At 34.7% G+C, this 18936-nt stretch overlaps 2 protein-coding genes and 1 long non-coding RNA gene across 3 annotated transcripts; 1 reads left to right on the top strand and 2 right to left on the bottom strand.

Moving 5' to 3' along the window:
- Window positions 1–302: 302 nt before the first annotated feature.
- LOC107006707 (putative E3 ubiquitin-protein ligase LIN-1) lies at window positions 303–8711 on the top strand. Its single transcript, XM_015205228.2, has 17 exons — window positions 303–1384; window positions 1698–1770; window positions 2078–2314; window positions 2426–2496; window positions 2587–3756; window positions 4171–4312; window positions 4727–4972; window positions 5371–5665; window positions 5762–5883; window positions 6626–6745; window positions 6928–7059; window positions 7148–7270; window positions 7374–7484; window positions 7567–7713; window positions 7777–7902; window positions 8149–8265; window positions 8526–8711. Exons 1-17 carry the CDS (start codon window positions 654–656, stop codon window positions 8541–8543), a joined length of 3981 nt encoding a protein of 1326 aa, XP_015060714.1. The 5' UTR covers window positions 303–653; the 3' UTR covers window positions 8544–8711.
- LOC114074841 lies at window positions 7437–8200 on the bottom strand. Its single transcript, XR_003575149.1, has 2 exons — window positions 8065–8200; window positions 7437–7778 (listed from the first exon to the last, which is right to left on the bottom strand). It is a non-coding gene; the product is annotated as an uncharacterized LOC114074841 (long non-coding RNA).
- On the bottom strand, window positions 8645–9899 carry LOC107006718 (transcription factor mef2A-like). The gene has a single exon (XM_015205237.2). The coding sequence runs from the start codon at window positions 9811–9813 to the stop codon at window positions 8911–8913; it is 903 nt and encodes a 300-aa protein (XP_015060723.1). The 5' UTR covers window positions 9814–9899; the 3' UTR covers window positions 8645–8910.
- Window positions 9900–18936: the final 9037 nt, after the last annotated feature.

Here is an 18936-nt window from a genome sequence, read left to right as displayed (position 1 = left end):
GACTAGACAACAAACAAAGGGGAAGCGTTAAAATAATTAAATGACCATATCAACACCTTTTTCCACCAATAATTTTCCACATATTAAAGTTAAACAACTCCACCGTCTTCTACAGGTGCACCATGGTATAAAGCTAATAATTATATTATCACTTAGAATTGAAAGAGACAATAACACAATAAAGCACTCCTAAATATAGAATTAAACAATAATCACGCTTAGCAATGTCCATTATTTCATTAATAGGGAATCTTGCAATCTGTTCAATTAATTATCGAAGAGAACTATGGTGTGATGAATAAAATTCCTCTCACCTCTATTAGAAGTCGAGCTCTAGTCTCGAAAAGGAAAAAACCCCTCTCTTAATAGACATGGTTATACCGAAAAACTCTACAACACCGACACCAAATTAGTACAATTCAAGTTTACTGAGTAAAGACAATAACCTCAAACATTTGTCTTTTTATTTCTGTAATGTAAAACTTTCCCTCCATTAATGGGGGCAACGGCCATATCTTTGTCTGTAGCATAGGGTCCCCTAAAAGACGCAGAATTTGGCAACAATCACGAGCAAAGAATACAGAAAAAGCCACTCTACTACACTTATCTGTAAAACAGTATTTCTTCTTCTTCTTCTTCTTCATGAGGCCAAAATGTCACATAATTCAATGGCTACTCTCTCTTCTTCCACTCCTCCAGTATTTTCATATGATGATGATAAACTAGACCTTGAGTCGGTACGCAAAGTCGTTGTAGCTATAAATCAGCACATAACTGCATTGCTAGCAGATACAAAATCTTGGAAATCATTGAAATTGAAATGCAGTTCCAAGCTTGATGTTTGTAGTAATAGAGGGTACCTTGAGTTTTCGGAGCAGTCGATATTGTCGAATCTTTACTGGGGGATAGAGAGTATAGAAGCAGCACTTCAAGCAAAATGGAGTCAAGAGAGAACATCAAGGCTGCAGAATTCAGAGATTATGCTTCAAGTGCCAGCTTCACTTGATGAACATGGAGAAACAGCAGGAATTCCAAACAGTTATTTGACAGGCTACTCATACTTTTACCTCTCTGTTGTTAGAAAACTCCAAGAGGATGAGTGGCAGGTTGCTATGCATTTCCTCCAAGCTCTTGCGGTTTCTCCTAGGCTTCTTCACACTGAAATTGCTACCGAACTCTGCAGACAGTTATCGGTCTTTTGCATTGAGAAGGAACCATATTCCAAAGATGAGAATGAAGTCTATGCTATGATGGTAAAGATGGCCAGGAGATACAAAGCTTGGCTTATGTATTATCAAATTATGTCTTTTGGAGAAGACGGCTCTCTGAGGAATGGTGAGTCCAGCAGCGTGACTTCAACTCAACATGAATTACAACAGATAATGTAAGTTTTCTAGACTGTTACAGATAAGCAGTCTTTAAATTGCACACTACATTTAGCAATTAGAGTATTAAACATTTCTGATAAGAACACAACCTTGGCAAAGCTTTAATACTGAGAAAATTTCAGTGGAAATGAATAATATCAGGTGAAGTCAAAAGAAGACCTATTGAAATGGATCGGATGATTCTTGTCAAAGTATGATTAAATTTTAGCAATTTTATGAGTCCAAGCTCTAAAACTGACATTTTAGAAGCACAAGATTGGAACAGTTCAGCAAAAGCTCATTCTCATCCAAATTATGTCTGTTTAACAGGAGTAAGAAGTCCAGAAGCACAAGATCTTCAGATTCATGTAAGAATGAAAACAAGCAGTGCAGCTCTTCAAATGTAAGTATAACTGATCCTCTTGGATAAGTCTGAGCACGATGCCAAAAATTCTGCCTTTGACACATAACTGGAGCATTACTTGATGTGGTTATGTCATGTAGAGTAGGCCATATGAAGGTCACAAAAATGAAAATAGAAAAGAATCTCTACAGACACTAGTAATGGTCAAGATGAGGGCAAACAACAAAATGTACAGGGGTCTCAAATTCAAAACTTTCATCAGTGTTTTCTCATCTTTTTCTATGTTTAGTCAGCCCCTAATTGTTTCAGTTTGTATGACTTTCAAATTAATAGAACATGAATGCAGTTTGAGAAGGTGCATCCATTTAATGCCAAAAATGATGCTAAGAACGAGAAAGAGGACACAATTATCACATCCAATGAGTGCACAAAGGAAAAACAGGTAGCTATTACTGAACTGAGTGGTGTAGCAGAAACACCCAAGAACATAACCACCAAATGCCTCAAAGATATATTGCTTGATTCAGAGTCAGAGACATTTGATTTCAGCAGCAGCAGTTCTGCAAGTGAAAATTTTCATGAGGTAATATCTTGATTATGAAAGCCACGAAAAATATAAGTTGAATTGAATAGCCCTTTGAGAACTAAACACTCACACAAGCATGCACACAATCTCATCATCTTTTTTATTCAGGAATATGCAGAAGACATGGAAATCACTTCAAAACGGAGCCTACAAAATCAGCAAACAGAGGATTTTTATCAGTTCAGTCCCCACTCACCTGTTTTAAAATTTAGCCTGATACCTGAGTAGGCCTGAAATTCACATTAACTCAACTAACTCAATGAATACAGGAACCAAAAATCTTCTCGCTCCTCACTGTTTTTGGAAAGCTTGGTTTGTAAATCGCAAGTTTCAGGACTAAGACACAACGAAGGAAACAGAGTAGAAATCACTAACTCTCTCTCCAGAAGATTCTCCGGTTCATTTAGTCATACTGATTTATCAGCAGAAGGAATCAGAGGCCTCAAAACGCACATACATATGAGTGGTAACAATGAAGCACCAACAATGCAACAGGGCTTACAGATGATTGATAGTAAATCTGATGGATATCCGATGTCCATGACTTTACGTGATTATCAGCTCTGTAAAACACAGCACCCCAGGATTTCTTCACGGCAAAAGAACAGGTGCAAGAAGACCTTAAAAGAAATATCTGAATACTCTGAAGAAAATTCTCAAGAAGAACAAGCAGCACTACTTGAGAAAATAATTTCAAAGTTGTGTTTCTCAGAAGAGTTTGGGGATTATAAAGACTACACAGTTGACCTTACAACAATATATGAACTACTGAACAACAAAACAGGACTCAAGTATTCTTTGCTAAAAGACATAATCATTGATCAACTTTTGAGGGCTATATCGACATCCAGAGAAGAACATGTGATACGAGAATCAGTATCAGTCCTATCAATTATTATTTCAAGGAACAGATCACTTGTTGATGACGTGAAGAGGAAAGGGTTACAATTGAATCATTTGGCAACTGCTCTTAAGAAAAATGTTCATGAAGCGGCTATACTAATTTACTTAATAAATCCATCTCCTGCAGAAATCAAGACATTAGAACTTTTACCTTGTCTTGTGGATGTGGTGTGTGCTTCAAACAATTACAAATGTAGCCTAAGAACACTGCGGATAACACCTCCAGCGGCGTCATTGATGATTATGGAAGCACTAGTCACGGCATTCGACTATACATCGAGTGAAACACAATTAGCTGTGATCAGCTCACCCGAAGTACTCTCAGGGCTCTTGGATGTCTCAAGAAACAACAACCTGGAGGAAATTATTGCTCTGGCAGCTGTTCTTATCAGATGTATGCAATTCGACGGTCAATGCAGAAAACAGATAAACCATTCTGCTCCACTGGCTCCATTTATCTCTCTTTTGAGAAGCAACCATGAGCGTGCAACGTCAATTGCATTGGAGTTTTTCCATGAACTGCTGAGAATTCCAAGGTATGAAACTATCTACCTGTTCACCATTTTCTTTATTCTAAGCTGGGAAGATAATGACATTGATGATTGATCACGATAAGAACTCTCAAAGAAATGAAAACTGAAAGGTAATCATCAGCATGGGAGTGGGGATAATGGCGACGTAATATGTAAGCTAAACTTTTGTTCTTAGAATCAAATCAGTGACACCTTTACCGGGGTTTTAATTCACAATAATTTACTATCTTATGAACGAATCCAACAAATCGAATTATTATCTCATCTTAAAAATGTACCCTAATTAAACAAAGAGACCATAAACAATATCTTCTTCCTTATACAGAATACTTCTCAGAAGTAAGTTACTGCTTACTTTTATACCTTATAGATGTGATCAAGAAGATTTCAGGACATATTTAATCTCTTTTGCATCAGGTCATCAGCCATTGAGGTGCTGCAGAAAATACAACAAGACGGAAGCAACAACAATAAGCGTGCATTATTACTTCTCATCCAAAAGTCACAACCTGAGTACAAAATTTTGGCAGCGAATTTGTTGCTTCAGTTAGACATGCTGGTAAGCATATTGAAGTGTTGTCTTTCAAAGTATCTGGAAAAAAATGTGCGAGGATAAAAGAACGAGCAGGTTTACGTAACTAAACACCTGCAATAGAACAGCGTATCTTGAGCTTAGGATCTCCCAACATATAGGGATATCACGATTTCATGATATTGGACACCGAATTACACAAGAAAAACAGAAAAACAAAAAAAAATTACATTTTATAGCTTAAGAAAGTTATCAAGAAACACTACACAGCAGAAAACCTGGAAATGTTTATTTTCTTTTATTCTTTCTACAGCCATAAAGTCACAATTTACCTATAGCTGGTTGCATCCCTATATAACTAAGGTTATACGAATCCATATATCTTTTACATTTACTTCCATAAGGTGTCACCATGAACCTTTGATGATGTCAAATTTTCAGGAAGAAACATCAGGTAAATTTGTATATTGTGAAGAGGCTACGGAAGCTCTACTCGAGTCAGTATCGTGTGAAGAGAATTCTGCAACACAGGCTCTGTCAGCATTCATCCTATCAAACCTTGGTGGAACCTTCTCTTGGTCAGGAGAACCTTACACAATACCATGGTTGCTTAAAAAGGCCGGTTTGACTTCCTTGCCACACAAGAACATGATAAAGAACGTTGACTTTTCGGATAAATGTCTACAGGTAATTTTTTCTTTCAAGATCCAATTTAGCCTTGTGCCCTCTAATATTATTACCCAGTATTCTCCCCATTTCAATTTTGTCTGGTTATGCATTTACCCAGGGCTACCATTCATTACCATGCGGAAATAATAATTTTAATCTTGATTTTTTCTTCTTCATGAAGAAGTTTATACTGTTTATATTTGCTTAGAGGCACTAAGGTCCACACTGAACTTGGCTACCATGTATTTTTTTTTTACAAATCCTTGAGCCAAAGGTCTGCCAGAAACAACCTCTCTACCTCCCTTGGTAGGGGTAAGGGTAAGATCTGCGTACACTCTACCCTCCCCAGACCCCACTTGTTGAATTACTGCACCCATGAGTTGTTTACTTGTTCTAAAGACTCCATTAACTAACAGGACAATGGCATAGAGACATGGTGTAGCAAAGTAGCGAGGCGCTTCTTAAAGTTTGGAAGTCCTCTATTCCATGCTTTAGAGAAAGGACTTGAGAGCGAATCAAGAAGTACCTCCCGAGATTATCTTGCTGCTACTGCATGGCTGGGGTCTGAAATCACGAAAGCCCCTGATGGTTTGAGATATGCAGCCTGTGAGATTTTACTTAGTAGAATCGAGCAATTTGTTCATCCAGGACTGGAGCTTGAAGAAAGGCTACTAGGATGTCTTTGTATCTATTATTATACTTCCGGAAGAGGTAAATATCTAAATATGCACTAATCACCAAATGCATAAGTTGACTTGCTTTCACTTCAAAATTAAAATTTGTGCCTGAAATTGGAAACTCTTACAGGGATGAAAAAGCTAGTCAACTTTTCAGAAGGAGTTAGAGAGTCACTAAGACGCCTTTCCAACATGAGTTGGATGGCAGAAGAATTACTTAAGGTTGCTGACTATATCCAGCCAAACAAATGGGTAAATAGACACCAGTTTTCTTTCTTATATATTGTGGCTGTAGCCTGTATGTGATGTTAACAGAACCATAATGCAATCATTTATACCAGTCATCTCTAACTGATCATCGCATCTAATACAAGTGAATGTATAGAACTTGCATCATAAACAAGTAAACTATAACTTCTTAACAATTAGCCACATCCTTGGAAGAGCTCTAACAAGGTTGGCAACTATATCAGTTAACAAGTTAGAATAAATTCTATAGTGTCAAAGAGACTACAAGGACCTTTTCCTGCATAGGAACCGAAACTTGTCCTTTAACACTAAAATGTAGAACAAGGATTACAGAAAACTTCAAAAGGCAGAGATGCATTCACAAATATGTTTGGTAGATCACTGAGTCAACACCAGAGATGGAGGTGTTGTGTTGTCATGATGCATGCATGAGAAATAATTACTCCCTCGTTCCCATTTTACGTGACACTATTTGACTGGGGGCAAAGTTTAGAAAGAATTGAAGATTTTTGATGCTTGTGGTCTAAAACAAGTCTTGGATATCATGTGATTGTAAATCATTTCAGTTAGGGTAAAGTGAGAATTTTGAAGTTATTTGTTTCTAAATATAGATAGAAATGTGACATTTTTCTGCGACAATCCAAAAAGGAAAGTGTGTTACATAATTTGGGACATAGGGAATAGTATATATCATGATACAATTCTTCATTTCTAACTCAGTTTTTCTTCACAATGGTAAGAGCAGAGAATATCTTGTGTTCACACACAAATTCTCGAAATGAGTAGTAACCATAGTGGAGCAGTAACATCGCTCACCTACTATAATGGAGAGCTTTACAGTGGACATGCAGATGGTTCAATCAAGGTTAGCTACTTTTATGTGCTTCATACTTCTTGCCTCTAAGTTTAAGGTTCACATTAACAAAGAGGATAATGACCTCTCATTAAGTCGTATTCAGGGATGATAAGTTGTCCCTAGATATGTCTGTAGAGTGCTCATTTGTGTTAGATTTGTAATGTAACATATCTGATGGTTTTACATCATAGGCATGGGACATTAAAGGACAAGAAGCAACACTTGTTAGGGACGTGAGGGAGCATAAAAAGGCTGTGACATGCTTTACAATTTCTGAATCAGGGAATTGCCTGTTGAGTGGTTCTGCTGACAAATCAATAAAGGTAACCAGTAACCAATCAAATTTTATGTTAAATATGATTGAATCCGTCTAAAAATGCATTAATTGGATGAGTTTTTCTTTTTCCGCAGATCTGGCAAATGTTTGAAAGAAAGCTTGAATGTACAGAAACTATACTGACGAAAGATCCAATTCAAAATATCAACACACATGGGGAACTAATTTTTGCAGTTACCCAGAGCCACAAAATGAAGGTAGATATAAATGATCATCACATTCAGACAAAAGAGCCTAAGTCAAGTTTAGAAACTATTTTTAAGATGCTACATTAAATTACCAAGACGTGTTCTATTATAGGTGTTTGATGGATCACGGAAGGCCAGTAAATATTTCAAGAATAAATCCATAAGGTGTGGAACATTGATAAACGGAAAGCTGTATATAGGCTGCACAGACTCAAGCATACAGGTCAGATCAAAGATCTTGTTTCAAGTCATGTAATACAACTCATTCAGCAATTGAGTTACATATATATAATAACTAAATACAGGAGTTAGCTATACCAAACAGCAGGCAGCAAGAGATCAAAGCACCATCAAAGAGTTGGAGTATGAAAAACAAGGCTGTGAACTCATTAGCTGTATATAAGGACTGGTTATACAGTGCAAGTTCAACAATTGAAGCTTCACTTATAAAGGTAACAAATCCAACTTGTTGATGTGGAGCAAGTACCTTTCCATTGACACCCCCACTGATGCAGGACTGGAAAAAAAACAAGAAACCACAAATATCAATGTCGCCAGAAAAGGGAGGCAATGTGTTGGCAATGGAAGTAGTGGAGGACTTCATATATTTAAATTGCAGTGTGTCAATGAGCAACATCCAGGTACTGGCATATCTTACATAGAAACTAAGATTTAATTTTGATAATTCTAGAAAACCACGTTCCCAATGGAAAAATGAAGCTCTATCTACCGGATGAAAATCACCTTGGGGCAGTAAATGATTCAATAATGAGTACTAAATAAATGCTCATTACTCAACTCACTTGCACAAAATCTACCATGTTAAGTAACGCTTCATCTCTAAACAATCTGCTGCATACTAACCGATGAATACATGACGCAACCAGATTTGGCTGAGAGGAACACAGCACAAAGTTGGAAGATTATCAGCAGGAAGCAAGATAACAAGTCTTCTAACTGCAAATGACATAATTATATGTGGTACAGAAACAGGAATGATTAAGGTTTGTCTATTCAAATTCTACTCAAAAAAACAAAGAATTATTATAAGGCAAATGGAACTTTTGACAGTCCACATTGCCAAACAAACATGTTTATCATGTAATACACACCTTCCTATATGGAGTGTCAAAACTTCCACTACCTTTTTGGTATCCTCCCTTCAGAACTCTTTAATGAAGAAGGGCGCAATGTTTATTGTGTTTTTTTTTCTAACATAACGGTACTAACTAATTTCTTTGACTTCTATTGTTAAAAATGGCAGGGTTGGATCCCCCTGTAGTGGTATATTGCAGGTACAGAATAAGTGTAGCAAAAACATAGTACAGAAGGAAGAAGCAATCTGATTCCATATTATGTAGAGAGAACAACCATACAAACGAGTGCAGTGTAATTATATCATTCTACTTCAAGTAATTTTACATGCTAAATCAATCTTAGATGAATGCTATGCCTGTTTTGCTTCTTTCTTTTTTTTACTTAAAAAGGGATGTTAGCAAGACTAAAAAGGAATTACCTTAATTCTTGCTACACGACAATAGAAGTAAAACCTGCAACGACTGAATATTTATTTAAAGAATTTCTCACAAAAAATCTACAAGTTAATTCACAGCCATGGAAGTAATTAAAGAAAAAATAAAAAATTTTGATCATGACCAGAGAGAGTCAAGAAACTGAGACTCCAGCAGCTTTTCTCTTGTACTTTCCAAGTGTGCCTTCAACAGCAAGAGTTCATTCACGTTATGACATGCTTCAACATTGAATGAATCCCACATAACACTCTGCCCAGAGGATGAACAATGTGTTTCAACATTGAATGAATCAGACATACCAGTCGACTCAGAGGATGAACAATGCGTTTCAACATTGAACGAATCCCAAATATCATTCGACCCAGATGGGATTCCTGAGGATGAACAATGCCTTTCAAGATTGTATGAATCGCACATACCATTCTGCCCAGAGGATGAACAAGGCCTTTCAAGATTGAATGAATCCCACATACCATTCTGCCCAGAGGATGAACAAGGCCCTTCAATAATATTGAATGAATCCCTCATACCATTAGACTCACAAGGCCTTTTAAGATTGAACGAGTCCCACATACCACTCTGCCCAGAGGATGAACAATGCGTTTCAAGATTGAATGAATCCCACATACCATTCTGCCCAGAGGATGAACAAGGCCCTTCAATTATATTGAATGAATCCCACATACCATTCGACTCACAAGGCCTTTCAAGATTGAATGAGTCCCAAATACCATTCGACTCAGAATGCGTTTGAAGATTGAATGAATCCCAAATACTATTTGACTCAGAATGCGTTTGAAGATTGAATGAATCGGAAATACCATAAAGCTTTTCAACGTCCCCACAAGTGTAGGGTTTTCCTGAGGACGAGAAAACAAGAATGGCAACTTTAGCACCAGTCTTGGATTCAAGTTGCACAGCTTTCTTGAAAAGTCCTTTGCGTCTCTTCGAAAATGCCACCTTTCTTGCTGATTCTTTTGTGATTTTTTTAATTTCAATTTTCTGCTTCCCTTTACCCATCCTTCTTCTTCCTTTATCTCCAAGTACAAGTGTTCTCTACTACGAATGTGCAGGTATATATTAACCAAAAAAAAAAAAGAAAATCTAGAATGACTTAGAAGCATGTGTATAAAAAAAGAGTTTTGCGAAAATCAAATAAAAATAATGTTATCGGATTAACAGATTTTTATCAGTTTTATAAAAATATTATTGGACTAATTAATAATTTTTAATATTGGATTATTAACTAAATCAATAACTTGAATAGTGGATAGTGGATACATTGAATAGTGTATTAAATATTAATAATATGTTATATATACATTGAATAGTGGATAGTTCATAAAGTTAGTACATGAACAACCATTCATATTCAATAGGTTACATGAACCTTTTTGGATAAGAATATATATATTTATTATGATACTTAATATGGTGACCTTTGGAGTGATTTCTCACTCTATACATAGGGTTGTTCATTCAATATTATAATATACAGATGAGACTTACATACACTTGAATAAGAAGAAAATTCCTCTTCTTCTATCTACTTCTCTTGTCTTCTTCTCTTTATGATTATATCTCTTATGAGCTTGATTTTATAACACGTTATCAGCACGAGTCTCTAGTCAATTAAGATTGAGTTTTAGTTTTTCTTTAACTCATGTTTTGGTGGNCTCTTGTCTTCTTCTCTTTATGATTATATTCTTATGAGCTTGATTTTATAACACGTTATCAGCGCGAGTCTCTAGTCAATTAAGATTGAGTTTTAGTTTTTCTTTAACTCATGTTTTGATTGATCTCGTTGTGAGAATCAAGGTATTATATGCATAAAATCAGGTATGTATTTTCTAGAATATTTTATGATTTAGAATAAAAATAATATTCAGTCACTAATAATTATCAAGAACCNTGAGAATCAAGGTATTATATGCATAAAATCAGGTATGTATTTTCTAGAATATTTTATGATTTATAATAAAAATAATATTCAGTCACTAATAATTATCAAGAATCGAAGACATATACTACTATTGGTTGAATATAACATGCTATACAAAACTTCTTAAATAGAAGAAGGTATAAAATTTTAATAGCATGAGTTTGAATGTTATTTTGATTGTTTTGAAAGACTGAAAGGGTGAGTCATGTTGTATTTCGGTCTATTATACCGTTGGTTAAGGGTAAGACAATGGATTCAAGTTTCATCGCACCAAAAGGGTAAGACATCTGATTAAAGTCCGGATGCACCATAATGAAAAATATTTGAGGATAAGACGATAGATTTAAGTTCTATCACACCAAAAGGTTAAGACATCAATTAGAGTTTTGATGCACCGTGATTGGGTTCAAGTCCCATAGAATTATGGTGTAAAACGCCTTATATGGATAAGACATTGAGTTTGAGTCAATGCACCATAATGATGATATAATGATGACTAAGGCTTTGATGAAAAGTCTTGAAATTCGTCCTATTGAATTCGCTTCATTCCTTGAAAAGAATGTGGTAACAACATGTAATAACTCTGAAATCCGCCTGTTAACTTGCTCCATTCAATCATATGAATGTGGTAGCAGTGAATGTTAGTCTGAAAGATGACAAATGATTAATGATATGAATAAGGGCGTGGAGGGACATAATTATAATAGTCATCATTGTGGTAATGATAAAAGGAAGAACACTATGAGTTCTTCAAATAGTCCTTCAAAATGTGAAGGCAATTTTTATTATCAAAATGGTATGAAAGGTCATTAGACTTGTGAATGTTGTCAACCCAATAATTTGACAAATTTATGAATCCTCTATCATGATACAAGAAGATAAAGTGATGGTACACTTAATCTTTCAAAGTGATGTTGAGGTGTGTCATGGAAATATGATGAATTTTAAAGCCATGACAATGTGCTTATAATGCAAATTTATGAAGTACATATAAATAATTAGTCCAATCCTTGAAGAGAATGTGACTTGTAGTGAGTATCGTGAATGCTCGACCATTCTATAAGAGAATGGGTCCAGATGTGATAAAATCATTATGGGTTGGATATATGTCACAACTCACCTCTATGGAAGGTTTGAGAAAAAAAATGATACATGTCACTTCTCATCTCTACGGGAGATTTGAGAGGAAATAAATTTTATTTGGCAGAAATGGCTAATTGTATTGTACGTTTTATACGTCACTATGATATAAACTACCGAAAGGGCAAAAGAAAGAAATAGTTCTTGCCTATAAGGGTTGTGGTCATTATTGTGTGGCAATACAAATTTGTCATTGGTTGTGTACCTATGGTACAACAAAAGTAAAGCAAGAAAGACGTCTTGCTCGTAATGATTTTGACCATGACAATAATAATATATTTCCTCCTTGAAGGAGATGCTCACAATAGGGATGGTGTCATGCAATATGTGATAGTACACAAAATTAATTGCAAGCTCTAACGAGTTGTGCTATTATCAGAGGAATAATATTGGGGTTGTAGTAAGTCTCAAAAGAAACTTTTTAAGTTTCGGATGAATTGAAAATAAATATTGAGACTATAAATCACTACAACCGAAGAGGGTTATAAATGTTTATGTAAAAGATTACCCCACTTTTCCTCTTGTTTGTTCCATACAAACATGTACATGCTGATGAAATCACATGTAAAAGTAAATTATAAGTGTACTAAAATAAAGATCAGTTGGCATGACTGGTTGACCATTCCGATTAAATGTGATGCAAACGTGATTGAGAATTCAGGTGATTTATATGATGAAGAAATAAAGATTCTTCAAGAATTCTCTTGTGTTGCTTGTTCTCTTGATAAAATGATCATTGTACCAGCTAAGGTTGGGATTGTAATCCCCTAAAATTTTTGGAACATATAAAAGGGTGAATATGGGCCCGTTCACCTGTCATGTGGATCATTTGCAACTATATGATTGATGCATCTATGCGATGGTCACATGTATTTTGTTGTCAACTTACAAATTGGTTTTTGTAAGGTTGTTTGCTCGAATTGTTAAAATTAAGAGCACAGTTCCAAACTATGAAATTATATTGATAATGCTGGTTGATTTAGCAGAAATTGTATGCCTCCAATTATAGCTAAATCATGGTTATGAGAACAAAACTCCCAAATAAGATTTGGTATGAGATAATTTTATTTAACATGTAGCAACACATGTATGCATCAAACCAACAAGGTTTCCCCATTAAAATTGGTTCAGGGTCAGGAACCATATAATTTTCATCTAAAATGTTGAATGTGCGGTTATGATTTTAATTGCTCCACCACGCACAAAGATGAACTTCCAAATAAGGTTGGAATGAATGTTAGATTTTCTAACATTAGGGGGAGAGATGATTGACAGCTGAAAATTATGTGTGAGGTTAATTATGAATTATCTAGATCCTCGTTAAATAAATATGTGAACTTAAAGTTCAAGGGATAATTCAGTTGCATAATGTTGCAAATCCGTTGCCAGATGAATGCACTGACCCTATGATATAATTCAGCTGCAATTGCTCCAATGTGAAGTCCTTGAAGGACAGAGTCTATGATACGCCGAAAGTGTAATAGACCAATCGATTCCAAATATAAAATTGCTTGAAGAAGGAAGGAGCAAAATGATCAATATGGTCATGATAATGAGGCAAGTGCTATAAAGGAGCACATTGACATAACACATCATAAAATCTTGAAAAAGGTTCAGGTACCTGAAATAATGAAAAATGAAGAGATCTCGATAAGTTATGTCTTGTTGGAATCGATATCAAATAACCGTCGACGGTATCTTTGATATGAGGTAGCGCTCAATGATATAAATTGTGACGAGGATCTTGAATTCAAATCTGTCATATAGTGTGGACAGATAAATGGTTGGCCAAGTAAAATGCACAATTCAAGTATATTTTGTTTCACTTAGAAAAGTGACATTTTGGACTGGTAGTCCATAAATCAAGGTATAATGTCAGTGGGGTACAAATAAATTATTATGCGATAGTATAACCGTAAGATATGAAATACGGTTTGTGCCTTGGGGCATAAAGGTTTATCGCAAAAATCCTGACATTATTGGAGATAATTTCTCCTTTGGTGGATGCAATGAGGTTTGTTTTGATCTGGCAACATATGAAAACTTGAATGCATGTAATGAATAATTGTAATGTCTAGCTAGACAATGAAGGTTATATGAAAATCCTTGAAACAATCGAGGTGTCTGAAACATATAAAAGTTTGAAAGAAACTTTCCCAATAAAGCTTCAAGAATCCTTATATGGATTGAAATAGTCAAGGAAGAAAAAGGGTACAAAAGAATGACCCTAATTGTCCTTGTATTTTTATGAAAAGGTCTTGGTAAGACAAAATTTTGTCTTGACCTACAGATTGATAATTTGACAACTGAAATATTTGTCTAACATTGCACATACACTAAAAAGTTTTGATGCAATTTTATATGGATAAATCTCATTGAGTACCCTAATGATTATGAGATCACTTGACATAAATGATGATTTAGTTTGATCTCAAAAGAAGGATGAAGAGTTTCTTGGTGATGAAACTCTATTTTGGTGCAATCAGGGCACCAGTGCATCTTACTAACAATATTTGACCAGATATTTGTTTTGCAGTAAATTTACTGGCAAGATTCAGTTTCTCCCCGATATAAGGATATTGAAATGGTGTTGAGCACATGATTGAATATCCTCAAAGGACCATAGTTATGTTTTTATTCTATTCCGAGGAATCCAAGACAAAATTGATTGGTTACGCAGGTGCAGAATATTTATCTGATCCGCATAAAGCTCTATCTCAAGCACGCTATGTGTTTGCATGTGGAGGTACAATAATATCCTGGCGATCAATGAACCAAATGTTGCTATGCAGAAATAAAAGTCCTCCATGAAGCAAGTCGAAAGTGCGTCTGGTTGAGATAAATGACACACCATATTCAAGAAATGTGTGGTTTTTCTTTGAAAAAGAATATACCAACCACAATGTACGAAGATTGGAGACATCATCACAAGAAATTAAGTGATGTTTTAATCAGGGGGAGTATAATACGCGTTGCACTCTTTTTCCCTTGACCGAGGTTTTTTCCCACTGGGTTTTCCTGGCAAGGTTTTTAATGAGGCAACAAATAGTGCGTATCAAAAGATATGTGTACTCTTTTTCCTTTACTAGAATTTTTTCCCACAGGGTTTTTTCAAGTAAGGTTTTAACGAGGCACAATATCTATGGACATCCAAGGGGGAGTGTTATAAATACATTGAATAGTGGATAGTCCATAAAGTTAGTACATGAACAACCATTCATATTCAATAGGTTACATGAACCTTTTTGGATAAGAATGTATCGATTTATTATGATACTTAATATGGTGACCTTTGGAGTGATTTCTCACTCTATAAATAGGGTTGTTCATTCACTATTATAATATACAGATGAGACTTACATACACTTGAATAAGAAGAAAATTCCTCTTCTTCTATCTACTTCTCTTGTCTTCTTCTCTTTATGATTATATTCTTATGAGCTTGATTTTATAACATAATAAACATAACTAGACCCTAATCCGTATTTTATAATACAGGGTACACACTTCACATTTTAGGGTATTTATACTTCACATCAAAATTTTCATAGTATGTTTTAATTGTAACATGTAATTATAGTTTTCATATTACATCTACTTTTATTGATGTAATTTTTTATTATACTTCTTGTTTCATTATATCAAAGCATTCATAGTTGTTTAGTTATTCCAATGTATTACGTCAAATTGTTAAAGAAGTAAGAAGTCATATTTCTTTTTAGGAAAAATTACTTGGATTGATACATTTTAATAAATAATTATTGATTTTTGTGATACTTATTCATTATCATTTATAACAATATTATGTTAAATTTGTAACATGTATTAAAAGTAAATTATATATGTAATATATATGTATTATAACTGTTTTTAAAATATATCATGCTTATTTGGTAAGAAATTGACATATTGAATTATAAATGTATTAAAATGTGTGATGAATGTATTATCCATCTATGAAAGTTGTATTATATGTGAATAATAAATTATTTTTTGTAATATGTATAAAAATTGTATCATAAATGTATTAAAAGTGATCAAGTGAAAAAAAATTTAATTGTTATAAATAGTAAATATTTTCTTAATATAGTATATTGATAAGTTTCTTCCAATTTTATGTGCATTTTCTTATTGGGTAAACTAAAAACTTAATTATTAATGACCAAAAATCGATAAATCGAAGATTGATAAAAAAAAATTCCTATTAATTTGCTATTGATTTTATGTACTTAAAAATAAAAAATCAATAAGTCAAACTGATGCACCCCTACTATATCATAAACAATTTGAATGTCTACTTATATATATTTTAAAATAATAATGGAGCTACATTAAACCAACCTTTTAGAATGGTAATATTAGAGTAATAATTCATTCATTCCAATTTCCCCATATTGCGATTACTCTAAAACCTACAGTTTAGTGTTCTAGTAATAAAATAGAGATACTTTCTTTTTACTATACTAGAAAAATATGGTCCGTGTAACGGACTAACGTAAAATTGTTAAGCTAGATTGATTTACAATAAGAACTGAAAAACATATATCAATTATTTGATAGTATTTACCAAGGGGAATAAAGTTACAAAATAGTTTTGCGCATCTTAATTACATAAGTTTACGAAATAGTTTTGTGCGTCTTATTTACATTTACATAAATTAAGAAAATCTGATATATCTTCAAGTTTGAGATTCTAACCATAAAATTGAGACCCACTACAAAAAGAAAGTGAGACTAAAGTGAATCATAATCACTAGAAATGATTAATAATCAAAATGAATGGAGTTATGACCACTTTATTCCCAAATTTACAATAAAAATAATATAGCTACACATCTTTTTGTGATTATTCTCCAACTTATAAATGATCGTCATACATATATGTAAGGAAGGGAAAAAAAGAGTGAACAAATATCCTTTTAGTTGAGATTGCTGGAATGCATGCGCCCACCAGTGATCTCGGGACCAGGTCCCTTTCTTTGTGAGACACTGAAACAGATAGTCTCGTCCGCTCTTCCTGTTGGTGTAGTACAATGCCTTTTTCACCTATCACCTGACATGACGGCTTTACAGGTGTACCTCATTTGAACATGGACGAGAGCACTCTGTCAGGTACCTGGTCCCTACATTTGTGGGGATCATCAGAACACCTAGAATATAACATTTTCTCCTTTTTTGATGATGACATACAAATATTTCTTACACTGAGTTTATTCATTCATTTCATTGTCAGCAGTCCCAATAACAAGGATCTGATTCCTTGTTAGATCTCTAAGTTAATTAAATATGGCGAGAAGGATTCCTCACAAAATCGAGTATTGCTAGTATTTCCTCCCATGTCATGCAATACATCAAGCTGCCTACCAAGATCACAAATTTAATTAAAATGCCTAGAGAAATTTCATCTGGGGGGACATCACCTAAAAAAGAGAAAAAATTATCTTGTCAATTGGGACACTATCACCATTAGCAAAAGTAACGGGGGACTTTGACGTGAAGTGAGAAATGGGGGACTTTAACGTGAAGTGAGAAACGGTGCACTTCATGCAAGCTTAACATGGACAACTTTCAACTTTGGGGAAAAACTATGGATCAAAGTTCTAACCTCCACGTAGCGCAACCTTGATGTTGATCCCTACCAAAAAAGAGTAGTCTTATGTAGTTGGAAGAACATTCAATGGTTGGAGGGACTGTAAAACTGCAGCATATTAGTGTGTTTATAAGGGAGATAAAGGTTTTTCCCTCAAAGACAATGTATCCCTAATCTGAAGGCCCTCAGCCAGATTATTGATGACTCACTTACTGTAAAAGAGGAAAATCTCAGAATTAGTGATATCTACAAAAATGTACTTAGAGCTTCAGGCACATATCTTTTTACCTTACTAAGGACCTCCAAAACATCATCAAAGGTTATCGCTTCACACATCATAATCATAATATGAACACAATAATCGGGTGCCTCCAATTCTCGACATGGAGCACATACCACTATATCAACAACAAAATTTTGGCTATCCACCATTCCAATTGAGACACTTGACTAGATCTGGTCAACTAAAGCCCCAAACAAGATCAAAACCTTTCTCTGGCTTCTTTACAGACTCTCAACCAACTACTCTCTCCACCAAAAGTTCTAGACATTAGCTACACCTGTCATCTCATTAATGACCCCAAGGAAGACATCAATCTTCTTTAATATCCAAAACTCGATTCTCCTTTCATAGAACATCACTCGCAACTTTACCACTAACCCTAATTTTTGTAGTTCCAACACCACTAATTGGGTTGAGCTTTGGGACAAATTTAAAAACAAATAATTCAACTCCACAATTGGCTGGGGAACGCTCTTCCTTTTTGCATACCGAACATTTGTCTAACTAGGAACAATAACCAATTTAACAATAAGAGAGATCTGGTTAAAGTTAACAATGTTATCAACCAAGTCACTGACTGTCATTTTATGGTTGCCCAAAAGATTACGACCAAGAATGCAGAAATAAACATTTTTGTCAAGTGAGAACCACCAAGTGCTGGCACCTACAAGCTCAACATCAATGGATCTGTTAAGACGAATCTTGGACTAGGGGACACCTATGGAGGAATTTTTAGAGACTACATGGGTCATTAGACACTAGGCTTCATTGAACGCACCCTACATAAATTTTATTATGGTCGACTATAAGCTCTAAAAAGAAGGTTTCAATTGATTGTAAGATTAAATACTTGAATACATAATATCAGGATCTTGAACACGATGATGATACGTAGAGATCGTTACGGTACATACCTGATGAGAAAGACATCATCACAGACAAAAGCGGAAGCGTTAGTAGTAAATTGATTTCTACCTCCTTTTCCTAACTTTATGTTACCACAACCGTCAGTGATGGAATTATTGTAGAGAATATGTAGTAAACCTAATGGGTGGAGAGAGGACCAATTTAAAGAAGTTATGATTTAATCTGGTACTTCCATCAAGTAACCAATGTACGGACAAGATTATTCCTTATTAAATACTGTTTATGGCATTACTTGGTTACAAGTAAATTTGGGCTATAAGT

Source organism: Solanum pennellii, chromosome 1 (assembly GCF_001406875.1).
Source record: "Solanum pennellii chromosome 1, SPENNV200".
NCBI lineage: Eukaryota > Viridiplantae > Streptophyta > Magnoliopsida > Solanales > Solanaceae > Solanum > Solanum pennellii.
This window is presented reverse-complemented; position numbering and strand designations above follow the sequence as displayed.

What these genes read in the sequence shown, in the direction of transcription:
- LOC107006707 (XM_015205228.2), top strand. Translation starts at nt 654, where the DNA reads ATGTCACATAATTCAATGGCTACTCTCTCTTCTTCCACTCCTCCAGTA. An exon ending in TGCTTCAGTTAGACATGCTG is followed by an intron (nt 4,313 to 4,726) that starts GTAAGCATATTG and finishes TCAAATTTTCAG; the next exon opens with GAAGAAACATCAGGTAAATT. An exon ending in TTATTATACTTCCGGAAGAG is followed by an intron (nt 5,666 to 5,761) that starts GTAAATATCTAA and finishes AAACTCTTACAG; the next exon opens with GGATGAAAAAGCTAGTCAAC.
- LOC107006718 (XM_015205237.2), bottom strand. Translation starts at nt 9,813, where the DNA reads ATGGGTAAAGGGAAGCAGAAAATTGAAATTAAAAAAATCACAAAAGAA.